The sequence below is a fragment of the Equus asinus genome, chromosome 16 (genome assembly GCF_041296235.1).
Source record: "Equus asinus isolate D_3611 breed Donkey chromosome 16, EquAss-T2T_v2, whole genome shotgun sequence".
Taxonomy (NCBI): Eukaryota; Metazoa; Chordata; class Mammalia; order Perissodactyla; family Equidae; genus Equus; species Equus asinus.
Genome location: NC_091805.1, coordinates 12,176,305 through 12,201,705, shown reverse-complemented (window position 1 = coordinate 12,201,705; position 25,401 = coordinate 12,176,305). Strand labels below are relative to the sequence as shown.

At 40.7% G+C, this 25,401-nt stretch overlaps 1 protein-coding gene across 1 annotated transcript in view; it reads left to right on the top strand.

Annotated features, from left to right (window-relative positions):
• Positions 1-6,914: 6,914 nt before the first annotated feature.
• The window catches only part of ERICH3 (glutamate rich 3), a 103,165-nt gene continuing 84,678 nt past the window's right edge, over positions 6,915-25,401 (top strand). Inside the window, exon 1 of the mRNA XM_070486603.1 lies at positions 6,915-7,406. Coding sequence (XP_070342704.1) covers positions 6,997-7,406 — 410 coding nt within the window. The 5' untranslated portion in view covers positions 6,915-6,996. The remainder of the gene's footprint in view (positions 7,407-25,401) is intronic.

The following is a 25,401-nucleotide window of genomic DNA, read 5'->3' as shown; positions in this document are numbered from 1 at the left end:
CTGTATTTTCTCCTCTTGACTTCTTTCCCCTGCTCACTAAATGCTGCTCCACACGACAGCACACCCCAGTGCTAACAACTCTGCCTTCACCCGCTTCGGCTCACCGCTGAGGAAATAGCCTCGGTTGCTGCGTGTGACTGCAGAACACATGGGAGGGACGAGGCCATGAAATTCCGTGCTTCCGTTTCCAATGTTGCAGAACTTCTACTCATCAGATCACTTCTGCCTCATCCCCGCCTGACCGACCATTAAGCTCAGGGATGAAAGCTCCTGCTGGTGACAGCCTGTGCAGGTGCAGACAATAAACCGTGTAGTCGTGATTCCTCCTCCTCAACCAAAATGTGGAATCTGAGGTGGCCTTCGTTAAATGAGAGAAAAACTTACTTAAAACAGAAACTTAGAGGAAGGGAGAAATCCCATAATTCTGATCTTGGGTCGGCTCTGGGGGCCATGTTACAAAACTCTCCATATCTCAAGGAATCACCAGATTTTTCTCTCCAAAGGCATTTGTACAGCTCAGGAGCTCATGGCTTTTCTGTTTTAGTCTGCCTACATATTGATTGATTTTCTCTGCTTTGGGTTTTCCTAGTTGGCCAGTGGATAACCTCTCTCTCCAGCTCCCATTCCAGAAGGATATTTCCCCTTTGTGTGTTCTTTGATGCTTCGTCCACACTTCCGCTTCTTTTATCACAACAGGAAAGTCTCGTTAATCCAGAATTTGTGATCACTCCACCAATGATGAGCTTTTTTTTTAACCTTTTTCTCTTAGGGAGAAAGAGTTGGCTTGAGCAATTATTTGTGAAAGCATACTCAAACTCCTTCAGTGGGGCTTACTTACACGAAACTAATATGTTAATCACCAAAAAAATGTTTATCTGGACAATATCTATTTCTCAAGGACCCTATCAGGGAGCAGTTATTTAGTTTGAGTTACAATATGAATTTGTAAGTAATAAAGCTATGATTTTTATTTAAAAATAGTATAGTTCAGATGGTTGATTCTATGAGCTTGACTTCCATCTACTCCCCATGTGAACAATCCCAGTTTTCTGCTCAAAACCATGAATCTACGTCTAATCTGAGTTTAAGAAAAGCAAAGTTTTGTCTATGAAATCGGAGCCAGGGGCTCACAGTTCCCCCTTTCCCTCCAGCTGTAGAGATGGGGAGAACAAGATAATTCAGTGGGCAGTTTGTGAGGCCGGAATACTTGAAGACAGTGCTGTTCTGCTTCCATGGAAGAGCCAAGTCCAATGTCATTTAAACCAAATGAAGCTGTAAAACTTGTTTTTTAAAGATTGGCACCTGGGCTAACAACTGATGCCAATCTTTTTTTTTTTTTTTTTTCTGCTTTATCTCCCCAAACCCGCCCTGTACACAGTTGTATATCTTAGTTGCAGGTCCTTCTAGTTGTGGGATTTGGGACGCCGCCTCAAAGTAGCCTGACGAGCGGTGCCACGTCCGCACCCAGGATCTGAACCCTGGGCCGCTGCAGCGGAGCGCGCGAACTTACCTACTCGGCCAAGGAGCCGGCCCCGAAGCTGTAAAACTTTTTAGAGTCAGTTGCTCTTAAAGGCCGGAAGGTGTGGAATATTCTACTTACTCTGTCAGAAAACAAATGTGAGGTAATAAATGAAATTCTTGCTCTTCTCTTTCTTCTTACCAGCCACATTATTGAGCCACTGTGCACGGGGCAAGTTGGGAGGAGAATGGTTGGTACAACTGAGAACAACTTTCCTTTGAGATCAGTGACCTTACAATTATTACCCTCCCCATGTGTGGTTGGGATTCCTTACTGCTGGGGGTTAAGAAGGAATAGAGCAAAATATTTAGGAGTGTGAGTTCTGGAATCATGGAGAATGAGATCTGCTCTCAGCTATGCCACTTACCAGCTGCTATTTAATTTATCTGAACCTCAGTTTCCTCATCTGTAAAACAGGGATAAAAATAACACACACCTTAGAGTTGTAAGGATTCGGTGAATGAAGCACTGACTGTAGTGATTGATAAATGGAAAGTCAATGGATATTCTCTGATACTGGGCTACATGGTGCCTAAGTGGAGTTTTGTGTACTCCAAGTATGCTCTCTAGTTCTCATGGCAAACAGTAGTGTCAGTCATCTGCAGTGCTTAGGAAACATTTGGTCAAGTAAGCAAACCTAGTCTCCCATTGCATCAGGCCATTGTGATGGCTCTGTTCAGTTCCTCTCCCCAAATTCCCCAAATTCAGTGCCTGTAGTTTAGAGTATATTTTTGGCTAATGGTGGAAAATCATAGATATGGTGAGCTCCTTAACATCTAACAGATTCACTCATATGCAGGTGGGGCCAGAGCCAGAGAAATAATTATTTACGACTCTTATTATGTCACCTTATTTACACCCTTTCCTCCAACTGGAGTATCCATGGAAATATGGATTACACTTCTTATATCATTTATTCAATAAATACTTATTAAGTACTTCCTCAATTCATGGTGATTTGATTGGCACTGAAGGAGAGAGCAGGACCTTAGCCTGGCATTGCGGGAGGAGTACATGCGTGCAAACAACACGGTATATGAATATACGGCGTGAGCCCCACAGACAGTACACATTAGAAGAGGAGGTGACCCCGCAGCAGTGTCTTGACACACCTGAGCCCTGTTCAAATCCTGTTTCCTTGATGAAGGCATCACCTTCCTACCTCTTCTCCTTTTTCTGCTCTTCCTTCTTTCTGTTCCAAATCACAACCTCCATTAAGGTTTGGGCTTCAGAAACCAGGACAGGGTCTAGAGACACTGGCTGAGTCCGCTGTTGGCTTGAGGAACTTAGATGGGGAGGTCTTGGTTTGTAGAAGACATACCTCTTTCTCTTCAGCCCCATCTACTTGGCCAACTCCTGCACATCTTTTGCGGCTCATCTTAAGCACTGCCTCCTCTGTGAGTCCTTCCCTGACTGCTCTAGACAAACGTTTTTGGGGTAAGGTGGAGAATGTATTTATCAGTGATATAATTATTAAAAAACCACCACAAATGTACTTTATTATGCTGCAGATTTCTTGGTTATGCCTCCCCAACAGCCTCTGTTTCTTTTTCCGCTTTTCTTCTCCATCATCTTCCCAATCTCCAATCTCCACTCTCTTCCCTCTCCTGCTGTAGAATCCCTCGGAGAGGATGATGAGGAAGGATCAGAGCGTCAGGGTAGAGGAAATAATAATGTGCTCAGTGAGAGTGATTTGCAGCATCACAAAGAGGGTGTGCACGGCTAGAAATGGTTGGGGATGGGGACAGGGCAGGCACATTACTCAGAAGAGACCTAGATAGTGCACCTCATACACACTTCCATCACAGCACTTAGCCCTTTACCAAATAAGTTCATTGACTTCCCCATTCCAACTGATTGGTCTTCAGATTCAATCCAACTCATGAATAGGGATAGAAAGATCTGGAAACACCTTACCTATCCAGGTACTCAGAACTCTAAATCAGGGATATTCCTTTGAGTTTGTCAATCTGTCTGTTGTACATGCCCTCTGAGCCCTTCCTGTACCTAATGCCATGCTTCAGTAAATAGCTCCTGGAATTAAGCTTGTTAGGGAAGGCTGGAAAACCATTCCAGGGTAGTGCATGCCCTCCTGCAGTGTTGTGCAGTTAAATCCTTGTACATTTGCTGTCCATTCTCCAGCTTCTCAATGCTACAGGTTTGAGCTACAAGAGCTACCACTGCGGGGTGTGAGGTATTAGGAAGCTCTCCTGTAAACGTAACCACCTGCACGATGGAGTGTGTCCTGATGAAATTCTCACATTACTCACCTCCCCCTGGGGTTTGGTATGTTGTTGATAAAAGAAGGTAGCCCTGGGCTCACTTCATATCATCATGCATATCTGTTAGATCTGGGGAGAAAGTCTTGATGACTTGACCTTCATCTGTGGGAGAACGATAAACACCTGGGACAACTTATCTCTCCCATCTATTCGTTCATACCTTCATCTGTTTATTTATTGAGCATTCACTCTGTGAGAGGCGCTGTGGTGGGTGTTGGGGATAAAAGGGTGAAAGATGTGGTATCTGTTCTCAAAGGACATGGGGAAATTGCCTCTCCGATTGTGGTGACAATCTAGGCCTGGGGTCAATAAACTTTTTCTGTAAAGGCCCAGAGAGTAAATATTTTAGATTTTGTGGGCCATAAGGTCACTACTGCAACTACTCCACTCTGCCATTGTAGCATGAAAGCAGGCACAGATAATTCATAAACAAATGGGTGTGGCTGTGTTCCAATGAAACTTTATTTGTGGATATTGACATGAATTTCATGTAATCTTCATGTATCATATAATGTTATTCTTCTTTTGATTTTTTTCCAACCATTTACAAATGTAGCAACCATTCGTCATTTGTGGACTATATGAAAACAGGCAGTAGGCTGGATTTGGCTCACAGACCGTAGATTGTCCACCCTTGACCTAGGAGGTGGTCACTGACTGTTTAGATCTGTGATTACTAAGTCTGGCTCCTGTTCAACCAAAGCAGAGATCCCATCAGCATCATAGGAGGGGTCCTTGTCTTTTCTCCCCTCCTACTTCTGTCAGTCTCCTGTCCCCAAACCCCAACTCCACAGGTCTTTCTACAAAATAGAAATCTTTTTACAAATTTTTGGTACAACTGGGGACATCTGGGGACTTGTTTTCCTGTGAGAAAATGAAAATCTCTCCAGTCACTATTTGGTCTCTGAAATAGTTAATTTAGTTTTTTTCTTTTTCTCCTTTCTCTGTCTCCATACTAAAAATTAACATAAAAATTCCTTCTGGCTAAATTCCCGATACATTTTCACAGTGAGCATTTTCTGAAGTGAAAATTAGTAGCTTCCTTGCAGTTTTCATCAGGGATGTGAAATTGTGCAGCTCACAGGGGTGGAGAACTCAAACCCCATTTATGAATTAATACATGCTGCTGAGGGTACCTCGCTGTCTGCTGAGTGCCAGCGATTCTTTTCTACAGAATCCAGAGTATCTAAATAGTGTATTTTAATTTCCTTTCTCATTCCACGAGCGAGGGAATACCACTTTCTATTTGCACAAATGAATTAATATGTAACAACTAGCACCTATATAAGATTATATTATTTACACCATTCTTAGGGGTTGGCAGCACTTGGGCAAATTATCATGTCTCTCTCTTGTCCCTCCTCCCTCCCTCCCAATTTTTATCCAGGTGAAATCCAGTTACAATGAGCATTAAGGACACCCTCAAATGGGGACCACAGTCAGTGGCGGCAGACACAGAGCAGGAGGAACTGGCTCAGCTCCCATTTATAGCTGCACTATGATTAGGTATCTACAGGGCTTCGTTGTTTAAGCATAAGATGCCACTTTCACACATCACATCTTCCTTCTTTGATAACCTCTGCCTCTTTCTCGCTCTAGCCATCTGGTCCTCAAAGCAGCCTTAACCTCAGTCTCAAGATCTAAGCTATTGAGCTAAAACCCTATTCCCCGCCCCCACCCCCGGGATGGCTCTGTTCTTTCAGGTCAGAAAATCTGATAGTATATAAAACATGACATTTGCAGCAATTCACAAGAGTTATGGGAAAAGGAATGTTGTAATTGTTAAAAACACAGGCTTTGGAATCAGACAGACTTGGATTTGAATCCTGGTTTTCCCACTTAGGAGTTATTATAGACTTCAGGCAAAATAATTACTTCTCTGAGTCTTTGTTTGGATAGCTCTGAAATGAAGGAAAAAAGTTGCCTCATAAAGGAGAGACGAAGATTAAATGAGATAATGAACAGTTAGTAAGCACTCAATGACAGGCTGGGGAGAAGATTTAATAAGAACTGGACAAAATGCTACCACCTTGAAAGAGATTTTTTTTTCCTTCATTTGTACTCAAACATTGGTTGAACTGCCGTTTGCTTCTGAGAATAGAGAAAAATAAAATAAGTGTACAATGTGAAATAGAAGAGCTCACGTTCAAGTAGAAAAAGAAGCCAGAGAACAGCAAGTGTCGTACAGGTGGATGAGTGTAAAATTGAAGTATGTCCAGGCAGAGTGGGGCCCCAGAGGTGGGAATCATCAACACACCTGGGCACCTCAAGGAAGGTAGTATTCAGCTAAATATTGAAGGATGAATAGAAACTTGTCAGGTATTCAAGGGTGGAAGTATGTTCCCATTAGAGGGATAGAATTTCGGGTAGCAGAAGTGGAGAAAGTGGTCACAGGTGTGACTGATGAACGATGCTGGGGACAGATGATGAAGGGCCTTGAACGTCAAGCACAGAAGACTGGACTCTGACATGCTCAATGGGCCTTTATGATGTGTGGGAAAGCAGAATGCCATAAATGAGGTGACACCTTTCCCCCTGTAAGTGAGGCTGAGCTAGAATAGAGATCCATGTAGAGCTCAGTCACCTCGGATGTGTCCAACTCATCACTTACACGTGAGGAACTTGAGGCCGGTGATCAAGTCACCCAGCAAAAACTCTGACAAACTATGAACAAGACTAGGAATAGGTCATCTGAATCCAGTGCTTTAAGTTCCATCCACACCAAGGCCTTCTCATCTAAATCCAGGCCTCTTCATTTAAGCTGTGCGTTCTACATACTGGATTCAGATACAAGTACCATTCCAGCATGCTTTACTGAGTAACAGCATCTTCCCCACTTTCTGAATGTCAGAACTGTCAGCCTTGCCTGCTGGGAGTGGGGATATCAGCTAGGAGCAAGGATGGGGATTTTGCAAGAAGGAAATGAACCAATTGCAACGCCTTGCAGATGCAGAAACAAAATCAAAACCTAAAGCAGACTGAGAAAGACTTCTTTCTTCCCCTTGAACTTGCAGTCTAAGCTCTGTTTTACAACTGGTAAGGAATGCATCACACTGCAGCTGCTCCCAGCCCTTATTCCCTCACCTCCAGCCACTACCCAGCCCTTCCTTCCCCAGGGCCTAGCAGGAAGCACACCAGCCTGAACAGGTGTGTGTGTGTTTGCTTGTTTTCTGATTACAGGTGCCTGGGGATCCCATGCTCCAAGCAACAGAACAGGGGCCGGCCTGGGTCTCTTCCCACACTGGGACCCAGAAAAAGGGCTGGAAGCTTCACTTCACTTCCAGCTTCCCCCGGCTCTGTTCCAGAAGCGCCTGGGCTTCTCCAGAACCTCTGCGCTTGACTCCCTCCTCTCTTAGCAACCGGAAGGCTGTGGATACCATCAGCGGGTGGGGGCCGGGCGGCCGCGAGGCCGCGAGCAGCCCGGGAGCTCAGGGCAGCGGCGGCCCAGCCCAGGTGTCCGGCACCCAGGCGACCGCAGTGCGGAGCCACCCGCGAGCGCGACTGTCGCGGCGCCAGCGTGCACGGGGTCCCACCCACCCACCCTCCGCACCTGCCGCGGGGTCCAAAAGGGATCCTGCAAAAATGAGCCATTCTCACCCCGCTGGGTAAGTGACAACGGGAGCCGGTCCACGCCGCAGCAGCTGGTGGCTCCAGCCAGCGGCCCCTCCTCCCTCCTGCTGCGGAGGGAAGGGGCGAGAGGGGAGCGCGGGGCGGGGGCTGGTGAGAGGAGAAAAAGAATACGGATTCTAGGTTGCAGCGAGGATGGCAGAAATCCCAGGCTTCGCATCTCCTCCCTCCCCTTCCTCGCTTCTCTCACCGACGTTCGCCCCTTTTGAAATTTTCACCCTGGAAGGATTAAAAAATGGATGTGAAAAACGCATACATTAAGCAGGGACGTTAGCTGAGATCGAGAGGATCCTGTGATGTGGAACATATGTGTTTAAATGTAAGGGTAGAGGTCACGAAAATAAGCATTCGTCATTGTGGCGAATGGCATAAAAGGAGGTGTGAGTTGATTTAAAGTTGAGGGAGGTTTCTTTGGGAGGAGTGCCCCTTATTTCAAGATTCTTACTCTGCCCAATCTCAAAAGGATCCTGGGGGCCTTTGAAAATATTTTGACCAGGAAAGGTGGTGTGACACAGCAAAGGAAGGAGAGAAGGAAGGAGTCCTGTGCCTGTGTGTTTACACAGGATCTCCCGTTGCTTTGGGCAGGGTGACTCCTCAGAAGACATATTTTGGCAATTATTCAATCTATTCTAGAAAGTTAACTCGGTCTTTATTGGCTGTTGCAAAAAACAAAAAAGGTCTTGGTCCTTTCCTTGGAAGGGAGAATATCCAGTTTCCTTCTGAATTAAACAATGTAATGCATATTAGATGTTTTTTTAATTATGATAATATCCTAGTTGATCTTGCAACTAATTTGAAGATGCTTTCCTTTTAAATTGAATTTATTGCACATTTTCAAGAGCAGCAAATTAGCAGAGGACAACATATTTAAGATCACTTGGAGTTTGTGATGTCTGAAATACCACGTTAGTCGTTATGCTTCGGATTTACAGTCAAAGAGAGATTTTATTTTTTAATGAGTTCTGTGAGCATAATGACATAAACGAGAAAGTGTTTGAAAAAATGAAAAGCATTTAAGGGGCCATGTTGGAAGTCAGTTGGAGAACTTTTTGGAAAAGTCACATAACTATGACTACACAAGCTGCTTCTTTTATCTCAGATTGAATTTAGTTTAGGTGTTTTAAGCCTGCAACGCTGAACTCCTGTGCAGTTTTAGTTAGCCGGGGGCCATGTGAGATGTAAATAGCACTATTTTTCTACAGCTGCTGTTTGCGGGATGTCCACATTTGGGAAAATGAATGTGTCAGTCATGGTTGTCTTCCTGTGTTTTTCAAGTTTTTGGCTAAGTTAGAATCTGATTAGACCATTTAATCGTCTATTTTAGAATGTGGAAAAACCTGTAGCTGCTTATTAAATTGCGCGTGATTAAGATTTCAGAAACTGAAGTGAAATTTTTCTGAAGCTGTTAGTTCCTAGCTCATGGGAAAAAGGAAAATTTGTGATCTCGTGAAAGAGGATGCTTCCTGGTACTCTTCAAGAAAGATATTAATATAACAGCAGTAAGTTTGCACTAAAATTGAAAGCTCCTGGAGATTAGGCACCAATCTCATTCATCTTTGCGCCCTGTTTGCCTAGCAGAGTCTCATGCATAAAGGAAAGCTCAACAGATGTTTGTTGAATGAATGGTGTGGCCCGGTGATGCAGCCAGTCTAGAGCTGGATGTAGTATTCACGTGTGAAAACCATATTTCATATATGAAAACCAAAAAACATTTATCAGGTGCCTACGATGTGCCAGGTTCTAGTCTAATGTTTTACGTGAAATACCTCATTTAATCTCCCCACCTCTTCCACGAGGCACGTTCTAGTCACCCTTATTTTCACAGATAAGGAAACTGAGGACTGAGAAATTTCTAAAGGTCTCCCAGATAGGAGGGGTCAGGGCTGGAGTGCAAAGAGCCTGTGGGCTTAACCGTTGCACTACATTGCCTCCCGTGGTCAACAGCTGAGATGTGAGGAGCCCCAAATACATAAAAAGTCGTATCCAAATCAGACCAACATCTCGCAGGTGACAGCTGTACATAACTACCTAGTATTTTGATACCTAATTAGAAAATAATTTTATAATAGTGTGTTTATATTTTTTGTTTTAGGCCATCAAAAACAAATGAACACAATAAACGTAACAACTCTAAATGCCTTAAAATTCACTCAGGAACCAAATTATTCAAATTGCTACAGTTTTCCCTCAGTATAAGGAGTGATTATTTTTCTTGCCTACGCTACCATTTGGAAATAATAAAAGTTTCAGTAGCAAATAAAAGGTTTCATTAAAGCTGAGAAAGCTTTTCCATCATTACTGAAGCAGTTTGTACTTATTCCATCTTAAGGATAAAGTGGTAATAAAGTGCAGTTGTACAATCAGACAAACTTGAAATCCCTGAAATTCCACCCATTAACAAGGGATGCCCTAATGCTTTCTCTTGGTGCTTCCTTTGAGTTCACTGCTTGCTTAATTACAACATGAAACACTTGACACAAAAATTGCAAGAGCTGTGTTGACTTTGTTCAGCTAGAGTTTGGAGTAAATAAAAATTATCTTAAAAACTTCTGCCAAAGATTATAATAGACTTTGAATCTGAGCTGCATTGTAATTTGCAGGAAGTCGACTATACAATACCGTTTCTGGCACCGCCATCTTTAATGAAATTGTTTCAGAATGGAAAATTTCAATTGATAGTCCCTCTGGTTTGCTCAGTCTCACCCTGAGTTGTGATTTGTTTGTGTGTGTGTTTGTGGGTTGTGCACTAGTCCTAGAGGAGGAATGGGGAATTTATATCCCTCAGTCATGCATGAGGATAAAATGATCCGGCTCTTCTGACTCCTTCAAAGGACTGCCACTGGATCCGTGTGAAGTCGGCCTCTTGTTTGAAGGATACGCTGAGCTCTAAGTAGAGATAGTCACACTCGTCTGTAAATTTGCTTTGAGGAACTGGAAAAATGGGGAGCATTATAGTTTATGACAACATAAAAATGCAGAAGGTGTTGTACGTTTGGAAATGTTGTTCCAAGGTTTAAAAACATTTTTTTTGTTTACACTTATTAATTTACACTTTTTACACAAGTGCTTCTGTGGTGACAGAGTATACTGCAGTGTGGTACAGAGAGAATGAACACATCCTGAGTACTCCCTGATCACTCAGTCCTCCTTCATCGAAGGCAGAGTAAAAGCTGCTGTAAGTGAAACTGTCAATTTTTAGGTAGCAGATATGTGTATCCAGAAGTGACAAAAAATTATAAGCCCACCATGTCATTTATAATTGGAGTGCCCATTGCACTTTGTTTCTGGCTCCCTCTTTTTTTGGATCCAATGTGGTGGTTTTTAACTTTTTAAAGTTGAGACATTATTAACATATTATATTAGTTTCAGGTGTACAACATAGTGATTTGATATTGTATATGTTGTGAAATGATCACCACAAATATGATCTTACCTATATGTGGAATCTAAACAAACAAAACTCATCGAGGGGCCGCCGGTGGCTGTAGTGGTTAAGTTTGCGCCCTCCACTTCGACACCTGGGGTTCTTGGGTTTGGATTCTGGGAACTGACCTACACACTGCTCATCAAGCCATGCTGTGGAGGCATCCCACATGTAAAATAGAGGACGATGGGCACAGATATTAGCTCAGGGCCAATCTTCCTCGCAAAAACCAACCAACCAACCATAAAAACACAACTAATCGACACAGGGAAAAGACTAGTGGTTGCCAGAGGCCAGGGGGTGGGAGGTGAACAAAATGGGGGACAGTGGTAAAAAGGTACAAACTTCCAGTTAGAAAATGAACACTTTGTAACCATGTGTGGTGATGGATGTTAACTAGAGTTACTGTGGTGTCTCTGCTCTCTCAGTTGGCAAACAGCAGTAGTGTGTACCGCTGTAGCAGCATTCTTGTCTGTTGCTCACCACTCATTCCCACCTTCAAAATTATCTCTGTCACACAGAATTTCGGACTTGAAGTCATTAAATATTTGAATCCAATTGGATAGTTTCTTTTCACCCTCCTGTTAAATAGTAACAACTTACCATTAAGGAGTGAATTGTTTCTGGTTAAAAGAGGTGAATCAAATGTGCTCATTTGTCTTGACTTCCTATCTGATAATTTTGTTACAGATTCTGCTCTTTTTTCAATAGATATGATGTCTTCTCTTATCCCTTCAATTAACAAACCTTTTCAAATAAGTAGTTGAAAATGGGAACAGATTTGTTATGCGACACCACTCAATTCTTTGAATGCCTTCAGAGTTATGTGCCAAATATCACCTAGGGATCTATCACCAAAAAGTGTGTTTGAGGTTCTGATCTTTCAAAGGACGACTCAATTATATCCTCCTTTAGTTGTGTTGAAAGCAAAGGATTGAAAACTCCTTGCAGTCACATTTGTTGCAAACATGTGTGTTGTATCAACATCTATACAATACTTTAAATTGTCCCTTTGTTTTTCATATGTTTTTATAAGTCCAATGCACTGAATAGGATGCCAGACGGTGAGAGGTGTGCCTTTCTGTTGTAAAAACAGAGGGGCTGGCCCCATGGCCGAGTGGTTAAGTTCGCGCGCTCCACTGCAGGCGGCCCAGTGTTTCGTCGGTTCGAATCCTGGGCGCGGACATGGCACTGCTCGTCAGACCACGCTGAGGCAGCGTCCCACATGCTACAACTAGAGGAACCCACAACGAAGAATACACAACTATGTACCGGGGGGCTTTGGGGAGAAAAAGGAAAAAATAAAATCTTTAAAAAATAAAAAAAAAAACAAAAAAAAAAAACAGAAAGATGATTATAAAAGTGAAGAGTAGGGGGATCAGCATGACTGGAAGTGCATTTGCAGGCAGATCAGTTTTAGGAGAGTACAAAGGAAACTTGAGTGTCTAGAAATTGATGCCCCTAACACTATCCTTGCCTGAGTTCCCCTAGGAAAGTCTTTGGGTGTCCCCAGGGTGACATGTCCTAGTTTATACACTTCTGGTTTGGAGAACAGGTGCAGTCAGATGCAGTCTGCTATGGCGTTCCACTTCCTTTCTCCCCGTCTCTGCTGAAGAGAGGCATCTTTAACTGGGAGAAGTGCAGACTCCCCCAACTTATTTTGATTATTAATAAATATGTAAAAGTTTTTCAGGGAGATGAGAAAAATAAAACTTCTCTGACCCAATTTTCAATTCTAAAGTCAGCCTCAAATAATCTGGACCTGGGGTGTTTATGTATTTTTGAGACTTTGAATTTCCAGAAATATCGTTTTCAATGAAAACTTCAGATTCTGGAAGACAGTACTAAAATAATCTTTTAAACTTTAGTTACTAATTTTGGCACAGACCAAGAGAAGCAGTGCGCAGATTGGATTATTGGATCTGTCCCTCCAATGGCTTACTCACTTCCCCAAACAAATACTTGAAAATACTGTATGCTTTGGAATGATTCCAGAGATGTCTATCAGTTTTTAAAAAACTGTCAAATTAGATGGGGGTAAAATTTATAAAAAAGAAAAAAATCTGGGATTCAACGTTCATATTGGTTTGCAATTCTCTTTGTCACTTTTCCCTAAACTTGAAATCCCAAATGATATATTCTGAGTATGATTTATATTAAAGAGAAGGATAAGGAAAGAGGGCAATCAGTTGAGTCACATTAAAGTAAAATCCTTGGCACTACAAAAAAAATTAGTGAGCAGACATATATTTATGCTTTCCATTAAAATAAACTAAGGTAAATGTATTTATATATAGTTACCTCATTAACTTAGTGTTGTGTTTAAGTGATCAACTACTGGTCCTGATTGCATTGAATAAGACTTGTGTAGTGCCCTCAAAGGAGAATTATTTGAGTGTGTAGACACTGCATTTTGATTTCTCTTTAGTTTTTGGCTTTGGCCTAGCTCCGTGGTTCTCAAACTTCAGCATACAAAGAATTACTGAATAGTTTGGTATAGACAAAATCATGTGTATTGTACTTTATGGGTTAAATTAATAATTTTTAGGGACATTTTTGACCATATAGTACATTTGCATCTTGTGCTGACTAAAAAAGTGAACGCAAAAGTAAGACAGGACCCTGATTTCCAGCTGAGCAGAAGCCTTTTGGTTCTTCACTAGCCAGAACCTCTAAATCACCTTTTCCTGCAAGAGCCCCAATTAGGGAATACAGCTGTCATTGGCAACATCTTTGCTGCCAATTGTTGTTTCAGAAAATAGATCTAGAGTAAAGTAATTCACCAGAGAGCTTGCCTTTCTGGATTGATGCTTTTCCATCCCAACTTCCTACATGAAATGAGGTAGGATCCTGAAGGTGTCTGTTCCTCTTTTTGATGGATCAGCAATAATCCTTTTCTGCTTGCCAGCACAGATAATTCAGAGTCCAAGTGTGGCAGTTTGGATTTCTATGTACCCAGGAAAGTTCCTGTGCAGCCCTTTGTTTCTTCTTTCTGAATCCATGCTATGTACTTAAATTGGTCGCCCTTCTGGTTACACCTATTTTATGGACTGACTTGGGTCCCCCGCTCCCAACTCATATGTTGAAATCGTAACTCCCGGTACCTCATATGTGATTGTATTTGGAGGTAAGGTCTTTAAAGACGTAATTAAGATTAAATGAGGTTGGTGGGTGCACCCTAAAACGATGTGACTGGTGTTCTTATAAGAAGAGGAGGTTAGGACACAGACACGTACACACAGAAAGACCATGTGATGATGCAGGGAGAAGATAGCCATCTGGAAGCCAGAGAGAGAGGCCTGGAACAGTCTCTGCACTCAGGACTCTCAGAAGAACCCAACCCTGCTGACACCTTGATGTTGGACTTCTAGCCTCCAGAACTATGAGACAATAAATTTCTGTTGTTTACACCACCTGGTCTATGGTACTTTGTTATGGCAGCTCTAACAAACGAATACGATTTGTCTGCCACTGCTGATGCTCTTCATTACCTGGTCCTGCAAAAACCGAAGATGGTTTTTGTGAGAAATGCAGGGTCATTGCAAATAAATGATTTAACAATATGAGAGTCATGAGGAGTGGAGATTGGAAGCCAAAAGTTCAAAAGGGAGATGAAAATCAACGCAGACAGAAAATATCATTCAAGGACTAGCGAAGAGAAGCAGTTAAGATAATAAGTCAATGCTCTCCACTGGTAAGTATTAAACTTTTCTTTTGTTAAGTCCGGTTAGTAATCAAATTACTCCCCACCTCTCAGTGCCTGACACTGGTTGAGAAAGAAAATTGAACATTTTAAGCTGGTGATCCATTTTTCTGTGACTGCTATTATTTTCTTATAATAGTAATAAACACTTATAAATTAATGAAAATTCTTCAGGCAAGATATTGAAGCAAGGGAAGAAACAGCAGGGAGCTAAACAGACAATATAAATTGCACATAGTAGTTATGAAACAGCATTAAAAACTAAGGATTTTAAATTGAATTGAATCATAGTGTTTTATAGTAGCAGTTAATTTGGCATTCTCTGTATGCCATGGATTGTAATATTTCATATTTGTGAATATTATGTGGCTCTCATATTAAGAAGTTGTTGTTCTTCGTAGCTTGCTCCAAGATATTTACAATAATACTGTTTCTGTTGTTTAGATTCAAATAAAAATAATCTCTTGTAAATTAGAATAATTGATTTAGCAGGGATTGCAAATCTCTGGGCACTAAGGATGCAAGTGGTTTTTAGTTTCCTCTTTGTACTTATCTGTATTTTGAAAATTTCTACTTTCAGCAGAAAAATACAAAGAGGAAAACAAAACTTGCTTGAAATTCTACCATCCACAAACAATCATAGTTAGCGTTTTTGTCATTTTCTTTCTTCCCCATTTTCCTGTGGATTATTCCTATTTTTAAAGCTATACTGACAAAGCTATACTGTTTGAAAAGCCGTTTCTAAGACTACTGTTTTTCAAGCTGCACCAGCCAGCACCATGTGGGCGCTTCCCTCATAGCGTTCTGGTTGTCTTCAATTTCCCTTATAAACCGCAAGCTCTTTGTGGCTGGAGGCCACACCTCTCTACATATTTTGCTCCTCCATGTGCCCCTAGGACTATGCCCTGAACTTAGCTTAACAATTGCTGACATATGTCTCCTATCTTAGTGATCACTTATGATAAGTCCCAAGAGTACATTTGCTCATTCATTCAATTAATATTTGCTGAGTGCCTACTATGTGCTAGTCACTAAGCTACCATATTAAGCACTTACTTTGTCCCGGAAATTCATTTGAGTTCTTGAAAAAATATGAATAGTGAGTTTTTAAGAAAGCTTTCAGAAGTCACTGATCTTCACTGAGCTTTTCTGTCGTTGGGCAGCAGGGGGATTGTACTAGTTAGAATACGTTCAACTGCAAGGGACAGAAAACCAAATGAATAGAGGCTTAAGCCATGACAATATTTGTTATTTATTTGAGAGGTAGTCTGGAGGTATATGATTCTTTTTTTTTTGTAATATCAGGACTTGGGTCCTTATCTCTACAATTTTCTTGGTCTTTTCCTTATGGTAGCAAGATGACTACCCTAGATTCAGGCGTATCTTTATAAAAGCATCCCAAACAGAAAGGAAAAAGACAGATAAAAGACGATATTTTTTATTCAGGGAGAAAAACATTTCCAGAACTTTCCAGCAGACTTTCCTTTATATCCTGTTGGTCAGAACCACATCAATGAGCATTCCTACTACAAGGGAGAGCGGGAAAGAGTGTATTTGACTTTTCCAACTTCTGTGGGAGATAGGCAAGGGAGAAGAGTTTGGGAATGGCTTCTGGTAGCCAGTCAACTGTGTCCAGCACACTGCTTTAATCATCAGCTGTCTGGCTCTGGACTTAGAAAGTCTGAGTTCAGATTTGCCTCATAGCTGCTGTGTGACCCTAAGCAAATTCTGTGTAATCTTTCTGATTTTTGTTTTCTTTTCAGTTCTGAGCTAGGTGTAGAGTTGGGTTAGTTAGACAAGGCACCCCGGAGGGGTTAATTTTGGGAAAGAGTTTTGAAGGAGGGGAGAAACATAAAATAATGTATCTGAAAACATTTAAAGTAACAAGTACACTCTCAAAACACAGTATTATAATTACAATCATTATTGACAGAGCAACAGGGGCCCATTGTGATTTTGAATAAGTGAGAGGAGACAACATTACTTGTTTAGCTGACATGTTCTTAGGAGCAGGTAAGGGTGCTATAAAACCAAGAGAAAGTTGGCCTGGCCTAAGAAGTCAATACTTCAAATTTGGTTTTGTCTTTATGTGGAACTTAAATATCTTTAAGTGATGTTTAAACTTAAATGTCCCTTGCTCATATTTTGGAACCTTGGATACAACACTAAGTGTACATCCTAGGGTTTTTCTTCTTTAACTGAAAGATCTTTGCCTTCAATTCAAAGTCAGATTAATTTCAGATTTATTTCTGTTCATATCCTGGACCTTTATAAGAGTGAGTTTGAATATTTCTTCTCCTTGAAATCAATGGTTTGGAATCTCTTTCTTGAACTGCCAGCAAATGACTATTTCATCACAATTCATAGGGATTTGTAAAAGGTTATCACTGTTAAATTCTTCTTTCCTGTAATTTCTTCTTTCCTCTCAGTCAAACTTGAGGTTAGAGCTTTGACCCAGGCTGGAATCTTCCAGAACGGGAAGTGGGCTTAGGGAGCGGGTGAGGCTGAACCAAGGCTGCAGTCTGTGAAAGGTGTTATTGAGATTCCAGTCCTTGGTGAGGAGATTGGCTCAGAGAAGAAAAAAAAGGAAAGTCTGAAGTTTCAGGGCCAAATTCAAGAGTGTGGATCAGAAACCAGATCTCAAAAGTCCTCTGATGGGGAGCAAGGAAGCTGGGAGACAGGGCCCAAGGAAATTTAGGAACTGTAGTGGGGAATGTGAACAGAGCTTAGAGCATTTCAAAGGAGGCACAAACATGGGTTTGAAGTGTCTGAAGGATTGGAACTGTCTGAAAATTGTCTTTCTTGTTTTGTTGTGTTCTTCTAAATGAAAAGGAATGAAATCCCCAAAGGAATATCAATGTTCCATAAAAAAATTATGAAATAAGCATGCTGTAGTGGAAAGAGGAATGTTTTTGGTGTTAGCAAGATGTAGGTTTGAATCTCAGTCATGTCTTATGTGAACTTGGGAAACTTAATTTCTCTGTGCCGCACTTTCCTCTTTCAAAAAATGGGGCTAATAAGTACCTTCTCTGCAGGAACATTGGTACATATTAAAGACTCAATGAATGGCAGCTGTTGTGTACTTATTTTGACCTTTGTGCAGAGCATATGTTGCTTGTCTTTTTAAATTTTTTCCCTCGTTTTATTTTTCCAGGTTTATTGGGATGTAATTGACCAATAACACTAAAGTGTACAATGTGATGATTTTATATGCATATATGTTATGAAATGGTTACTATAGTAAGGTTAGTTAACATATCTTAAGTCTTAGGATTTAATTCTTAAAGTACATCAACCAAAAATACATAAAATATACAACTTAAAATAAGCAGAGATATCCCAAACTAGTTGCGAGGGAAGACGGGGAATGTGTTCCCAGTCCATAAATCACGTTGTTGTTTAATCAAACTAATTTATTTTAAATGGTAATCTGTTCTTAAATTCATGAATTTTTAAAAAGTAAATTAACACTGACCCATCTGTTAATAATCCAAAAAGTATGGTTGCCCCTTTAAAGAAATGATGATCTGGATAACTGAGAAATCTGATAAGACTGAAAACTATGACCCAGAGCATTTGTACTTCTCCAGCATATTCTCAGGCTTATTCTTCTTCTCTAATTTGAGAATTCAGGATAAACTCAGGAAGCTGCATCATTACTTTGACATTAAGAAATGGTAGAAAGACTGGTGAAAATATTATGGTTGTTTTTCTTAGTGATTGATCATTTAAAATTTAGTCAGCCTCTTTAAGCTTTGACCAGATGTCTTTACTATTTTAAATTTCACTCTGGTATGTAAAAATTACATTTTAGGAGAATGAGAAGATTTTTGAAGAGATTGATTGTGTTACCCTTCCCCACTCAACACACACAGTAATTTTGTTGGTGTTGACCTCTTTGGTGACCATGTTTTGTTTTTGTTTATTTTAAATTTTAAGTGGGCTCTTTGTATCTCTAAGAGACTGCATCCCAAGATCAGGTATAAATAAAGAGTGATCAGAGTTCTAAGCCAACACAGCCCACTAAGCCTGTTTGACATATAATGGGTGACTGACTTAATTGACAATTTAATAACACTATTAGAACGCAGTTCCCTTTTGCTGTACTAATTCTGTGGTAAATAATTAACAAGTTTCAACTTGAGCATCAGGAATTTGTGATGTCCCTCTCTGGGACATTTTGTATATGACGTTCCCACTTCTTAGCAGGAGTCTGGACAGAACCTCTGCCCCATCGTCACCCATCCACGTTTTACTCCCTCCCTCAACACTTCACTTGTCATTTAGGATGCGGTTCAGATTTCAGTTCTTCTGGGATACTCGTCCTTTGTGGGCATAGTTCACTTATTTGTGAAATGGGGTGAAAACCTGATAAATATAGGATGTTTTGAAGTTTAAATGAGATTGTGTGTGCCGGGCACAGTAAATGTCAGCTGTTATGATTGTAGCCCATCAGACTGTCCTGCCATTATTCATTTGTTGGATTGTAAGTGCATTGAGGGCAGGGACTGTGCTTATACTGCTCTGTAACCTTACAACAGCAGAGGGCCAGTTATCTGGTGAGTACTCTGTATTTGCATATAATATATTTGTATTAATCTCCTTCCTGTCTGGCAGCAGATGTGCTGAGCACTCTCTTCTTGGATTTATCCTCTGGCCTTTGAAACACAGTGGGTTCCTCCATGTTTCCCATGGGGGCTCTGAAAGTGTGTATGTGTGTGTGTGTGTGTGTGTGTACTCATACGTGTGTGCATGCAACAGGGATGGAAATAAGAGCTCCACCTGTGGCAGGAGGAGAGTCTGGCAGAAGGACAGAGTAAAGAGAGGGACCATGGTGCTCTCTAGTCCCCGGGCCTTTGCATATGATAGTCCCTCTTTCTAGAAAAATCCTGATGCAAGTTCCCTCACCTCTTCCTCACATGGCTTGGCACTTATTAGATTTCCTTCTACTGGCTCAGACTTCACTTCGTTCCTGATGTTTTGAATGGTCCCTCTACTCTCAAGTCTCTTTGATATACCTCCTCTGTGATCTCAAAGCATGATGTGTTTACCCCTCTCAGAGCACAAGTAAATGTATATGTGGCTCATTTAAGATAAAACATTACTAAACAGTAGAGCAGCTAATGGTGCCCCACACTGTATTAAATGCTTGATTGCGTGATCTTGTTTGATCCTTATCGGAAGCTCTGTGGGAGAGGCACTTTTACTTCCCTCCTTTTACAGATGAGGAAACTGAGGATAATAGTGATTAAACAACTTGTTGAAACTCATAGAGTAAAAGTGGCAATAAAGGACTTAAACTAGATTTTTCTGATTCCAGAGGGTGGAGGTAAGTTGGTAAACCACTGGTAACATGGTCTTGAAAATGATTAGAAAAGCCTGATTTTTTAAGAAGAACTAGCATTCTGAAACTAACTTAAACTTTGGTGGACATAAATGACAGACATTTGACATAAATTCTTTAGTATAATTTTAATTTTTTTCCTCATATGATAGCCTCAATAATACATTTAGAAAGCATAGCACCATTTTTTGTTAAGTGCACAACTGCTGGTAGGACTGACCCATTAAGAATTTATCGATTGTTCATCGATAGCTCAGCCCCATGCCGAGAGCTGTCTACACGGTTATCACTGACCCAGCAGAAGGGATGAATATTAAATGTGAAGATAAAACCAGTTTGGGGAAATATGAGCATCCAGAAGCACATGGAATCAAAGTTCAAAATTCTTTTAGTAAATTTGAATTTTGTTCAGAAGTAATTTGAATGAGAGTTACCACAGAAATTTTCAGATTGGATTATGAGAAGGGAAAAAAAAGGGACTTCCCAAATGAAATCGGTTGTGACATCAAGGAGTGGCAATACTTATACTACTTGGTGACATTTTGTGTTCTAACTTGGATTAGTGTGGTTAAAGCAGGTAAGATCTTTATGAAATAGAGAAGATGGTTACCTCCAAATTGGATTTCGGAAAGCATTCTCTGCTCCCCAAAGTCACCATTTAACTTGAATTTCTGATTCCTAATTCATAATCAGAGCTTGTGCCCTAGAATTAAGAATTTGATCCTGTCAAAATATAAATATCCCCGCAAGAAGAATGCTGTGCTGTGATTGACACAGAGAGGCACCACCCAGATCCCCGTGTGTGGAGATGTATCTCTAGATCCTCCAGCTGTCAGCACCTTCAGGGTCTGCTTTAGCTCCAGAGCATGGCCTTGTCCAAGGGAAACCTTCCTTCCTGAACAGCCTCATTGGTGACAGCCTGGAAGGATATAAAGGCTCGGCCCTTTCAGACTGGTGCTGGACAACTTGAGGAGAATACTTGCTCCAGAGTTCCCTGCTGGGCTGGTCAAGGCTGTGCTTGATCTGTGTGCAGTTTGAATTGTCCCTCTGCCCAGTCCTGCTTTCACGTTCTTCCTTTCACAGATGTTGGTCCCTACTAAACGTCTTGCCCCTAAACTGCATTTCAGCATGTGTACTGAGCAATTCTGACAACTGCTTTCCTGAGAGTAGCTGAATATGGAAAAATAGGACAAGGAGGCAGGGGGAGGAGGAGGAAGAATCTGACATTGCCAGATGGTACTCTGTGCAGAAAGATTGTCATTTAGGAGTGAGAAAGGATACAGGAAAGGAAGGTTGGGTGTGTTGGCAAAGCAATCTTTACCTACTTATTAATTTTACATAAGCCAGCTCTGGATATCAGAATATCTAAGTAGAATAACATGGAGGTTTTTCAGGTCCAAAAGACTGCAGTTTTCTGAATGTTAACTCAAAATGGATATTGACAACTAGAAAAGAATTTTAGAATCTACAAAAGGAACCATATTTATTTATTTGTACATTCAAAAATTATGTTCCAGGAGTTGTTTTGTGTAACTGGAATACTAGGCCCTAGTGAACAGGACAAAGCTAATGTTCTCATAGGGTTTACAATATAGAGAAACGATAGTTAAGGAACCTGCTTTCTATCTTCAGAAAGATGGTGCTCACACTTACATGAGCCTGTCCCTAAGCGGGTCATGATTAACCACTTGTTGAAGAACAAATAGGGAGAAATAGATTTTAAGCATAACCTCCTTAAGGAAGGTTTTTCTTGCCAGTAGGGGAGGTTAAATATGGGAAGAAATTACTCATGGTGGAAGTCTTTAAGGAGTATTTGGTTTTATCAGTATAGTATTACTTCAGTTTGGGCTTAAATTGTTGGGAGAGGAGGTGTGTACTCAATGATAACTTCCTACATTCATTGAGCCTTTACTATGTGCTAGGTAAATTGCCAAGTATTTTATACACATTGACTTGTTTAATACTCTAAATGACTCTCTGAAGAAGCACCATTACTATTTCTGTTTTCAGAGGAAGATATAAGGCACAGGGACATTAAGTCCCTTTGCCTCTGGTTGCTAATCTACTAAATAATCTAGTTAAGATTCAAACTCAGGAAATCAGACTTGAGAGATCAAACTCTCAACTACCACACTCTGCCTCCTCAAGACACAGCAGGAGGATTTCGGTGTTAAAAGGAGAGTTAGAATAAGCCAGTCATGCCATTTCCCTCCTTAAATCTCCCCTGCACGGGGCCGGCCTTGTGGTGTTCCACTTCGGTGGCCCGGGTTTGCTGGTTCAGATCCCCTGCGCGGACCTACATACCGATTATCAAGCCCTGCTGTGGCAGGCATCCCATATGAAATAGAGGGATGTAGGCATGGATGTTAGCTCAGGGCCAATCTTTTTCAGCAAAAATAAGGAGGAGACTTGGCAGTGGATGTTAGCTCAAAACTAATCTTGCTAAAAAAAAACACATGTCTCCACTGCTGTCAGAAAACCATCCAGTCCCAGGAGCGTTGGGGAGGTCTTACAGGTCACTCCTTTGATTTTTAAACAATTTTCCTTTAATTGAGCCAAAATATCCTCTCTGTACTTTTACTCATCGTTTGTGATGATTCTGCCTTCTTAGCATCTTTCCCAGGTCAACCATTCACTTACCTGACCACCTACGTGTCTTTCCTTTTCCAGGCTGAGCTCTATGGGACTATTGACTGTACCTCATACAGCACAGTCCAGTTTAGTGGTTAAAACAGAACAGTCCCTGATTTGAACCCTGGACCTGCCTTTAACTAGTTGTGAGCCAGTTATCTAACCACTCTACACCTGTTTACTCGTCTCTGAAGGGGGAGAATAATAGTACTTTGCAGCTTGTTTTAGAATTAAAATATACAGTGCATGTTATATAGAGTGTTGACGTTGTGCACTGTGAAAAAAGTAAGTGATCAGTAAATACTAGTGGTGAAAATTGTTGGTTTCTGGAACTTTCCCTCCTATCACTCTTCCTCCAAACAGGCTCATTATCGCCTCTCGTTTGGATACTGTTTTTCTAATAATGCATATTTTTAAAGTGGCCACAATTTTTTTTTTTGTCTGTTCAACGATGTGAAATTCTTATGTCTCTAGAGAAGAGCTTGAAGGCTCAAACTGCGTCTTATAGAGAACTGGCCCAGCTTAGTGGGTCCCAGGCCTGCTGACTCCCCAGGTACTGTTTTCCTATTGCCTCATCTGTGAACATTGCAAAACTATCTCGCCAGCAGTCAGCACAGTTGGAGACTAGTTTTGTTTTTACTAGTCACTTCAAACCATCATATTAGGGCTATAAATAAAATAATATGGTTTTCATCTGGCCGTATCGTCAGAATAAGCTGAGAGAAATTGTAAATCAATATTTAGCATAATTGCTGATGATCTGTCAGGTTTGGATGCAAATAAAAAGAATGAAGAATGTAATATAAAATCATTTATATGATATCAGTTCAGTCACCCTCTATGAAGTGGCAGGCAGCAGAGCCTCATGGTCCACTTTTAGTTGGCAAAGAGTTCTCTTCTAAAGAGTCAGAAAATAATTGACCTTTATGTCAATTGCTCTTCTGTATTGGTCTTTCTTCAAGTTTCCTCAAAAGGTTTTTTTTTTCTGTCTCCCAGGGAACTTTTTCTTCTAATGCAGTGTTGTAGCACACTGCAAAGGCACTTATTTGACAAAAACAAAGCAACAAAACTAACATTGTCAGCATGATCATTCCCACTGAGCATTCTGCATTTTAAAAAAAGCCAGAATATGTGCAACATGCTTTTGAACCTATTTTGTTATAGACTATTTTCAGTTATCCTCAAGCAGAAGAAAGGTTATGATCCTTATACATGGATTTTTTTTAAAAGATTATGTGTCAAGGAATTGGACCAGTATGCTTTGTTTCCATGAACTGATGTATTCATTCATTCAACAAATATTGGCTGAGTGTTTACTGTGGGCATGGTGCCATAGTACAACTTGTGAGAGGGGTATGGGGAGGAGTCTTAGATGAATCTAAAAAGAGTGATGGATGAAAGAAATTCTGCTGGAAGGTAGCGAGACAAGGACCCTAGAGAAGGGATAGGTACAATTCTGTGGGAATTTCTGTGACATTCTGGCATCTTCTTTTTAAGGCATTTGATCTGAGTTTACAATGAACCATGCCTACTTTAAGAACCTCAGCTTCCAGAGTATAAAGTGAGGGAATTGGCTAGACCTTATGTGGTCATTTCCACATAGGAATTTCTATAACCCAATGATGTAGCAGGTCTAGGTAAATACATTTCCAGACTAGCAAACTTAGATCATCCTCTTCAGGAAGCAGTCACAGCATTTTACTTCATGGTGATAATTATAAACGGAAGAAGATTGAATTCTCCAGGGGCGTGAATCTCAAAAGGGGTAGAATTAGAATTTGACCTCAAGCCTTCCGCCCCCAAATCCCATCCTTTATTTTTATCTCAGCAAATTTATTTTGGGCAGGAAGTGTTTGATATAGATTTATTTGCCTTAAGTAATTGCAGGAAAATTGTTGCACCTCTTAAGAGTTAAGGTGTCTGGTCATGTATTTCCTGCGTTTTCTCATGCAAATAACAGGTGTGATTTTTAGTGATAAAAGCTAAATAGTTTAATTTTCCTTTATTTTTCTGGTTATTGGTGCTGCTTTCAGACATTTTTTTAGGGGGAAGTTGTTTCAATTTAGATTTTATTAACTTTTTTGCTAAGACTCTTGTTGAGATTCAAAGTCTTAGACTTGGGTGGCTTGAGTGTGATGAGTTTCTTCATAAAACTGGAATTCAGTGGATTCTTGCAAATCTTTTCTGATGGACAATAAGAGAAGCATTTGGGTCAGGAGAAGGAGCTCTGTTGCTTGTGAATTATCACATAATATTAATCAAGGTACAATATCCTGTGATTTGTTTAACTTGACTTCCCAGTACAAGGACTTGATATGTGAGTTGCGGAGATGTTTTATCTGGCTGTCATTGTTAGAAGCTTGCCTTTGCAGTGGACGTTTGATATTGGCCCTCCTTGAATGCTATCAAACTCCTACAAATTGCAGATTTAGTGACCTCTGAAATGCAAAGCACGTCTCCATTAGGCTTCTCAACTTTAGTAATAAAACCGTGCTCATTCACCTGTCTCCCTTGATTCTGTTGAGCATAAAATGGTGTAACCAGTTTTTCCAGATTGGTAGGTGAGTTGAACTTTTCCATTTGTGGCAATGTAAAGAGACATCTTGCATAAAATTTTTTGATTGAAATGCTGCTGAAAAATGTCAGTGCATTTGCTAGAGTCCTTATGTTCTTTTTGTTAGGGAGAGGAAATAGTTGAACAGGTATATGAGCCCCTTTGGTCAAATATTGCATACAAAAGATGAGTTTCTGGATTAAAGGTAGGTAAAAAATACTTCTGTACGTTGGCTCATAAAATGAATCATTTTATTAACCCCTTGTGATATACCTTGCTAATCACTTTCTAAATTTAGTTAGTGGTGTGCTGTTAAA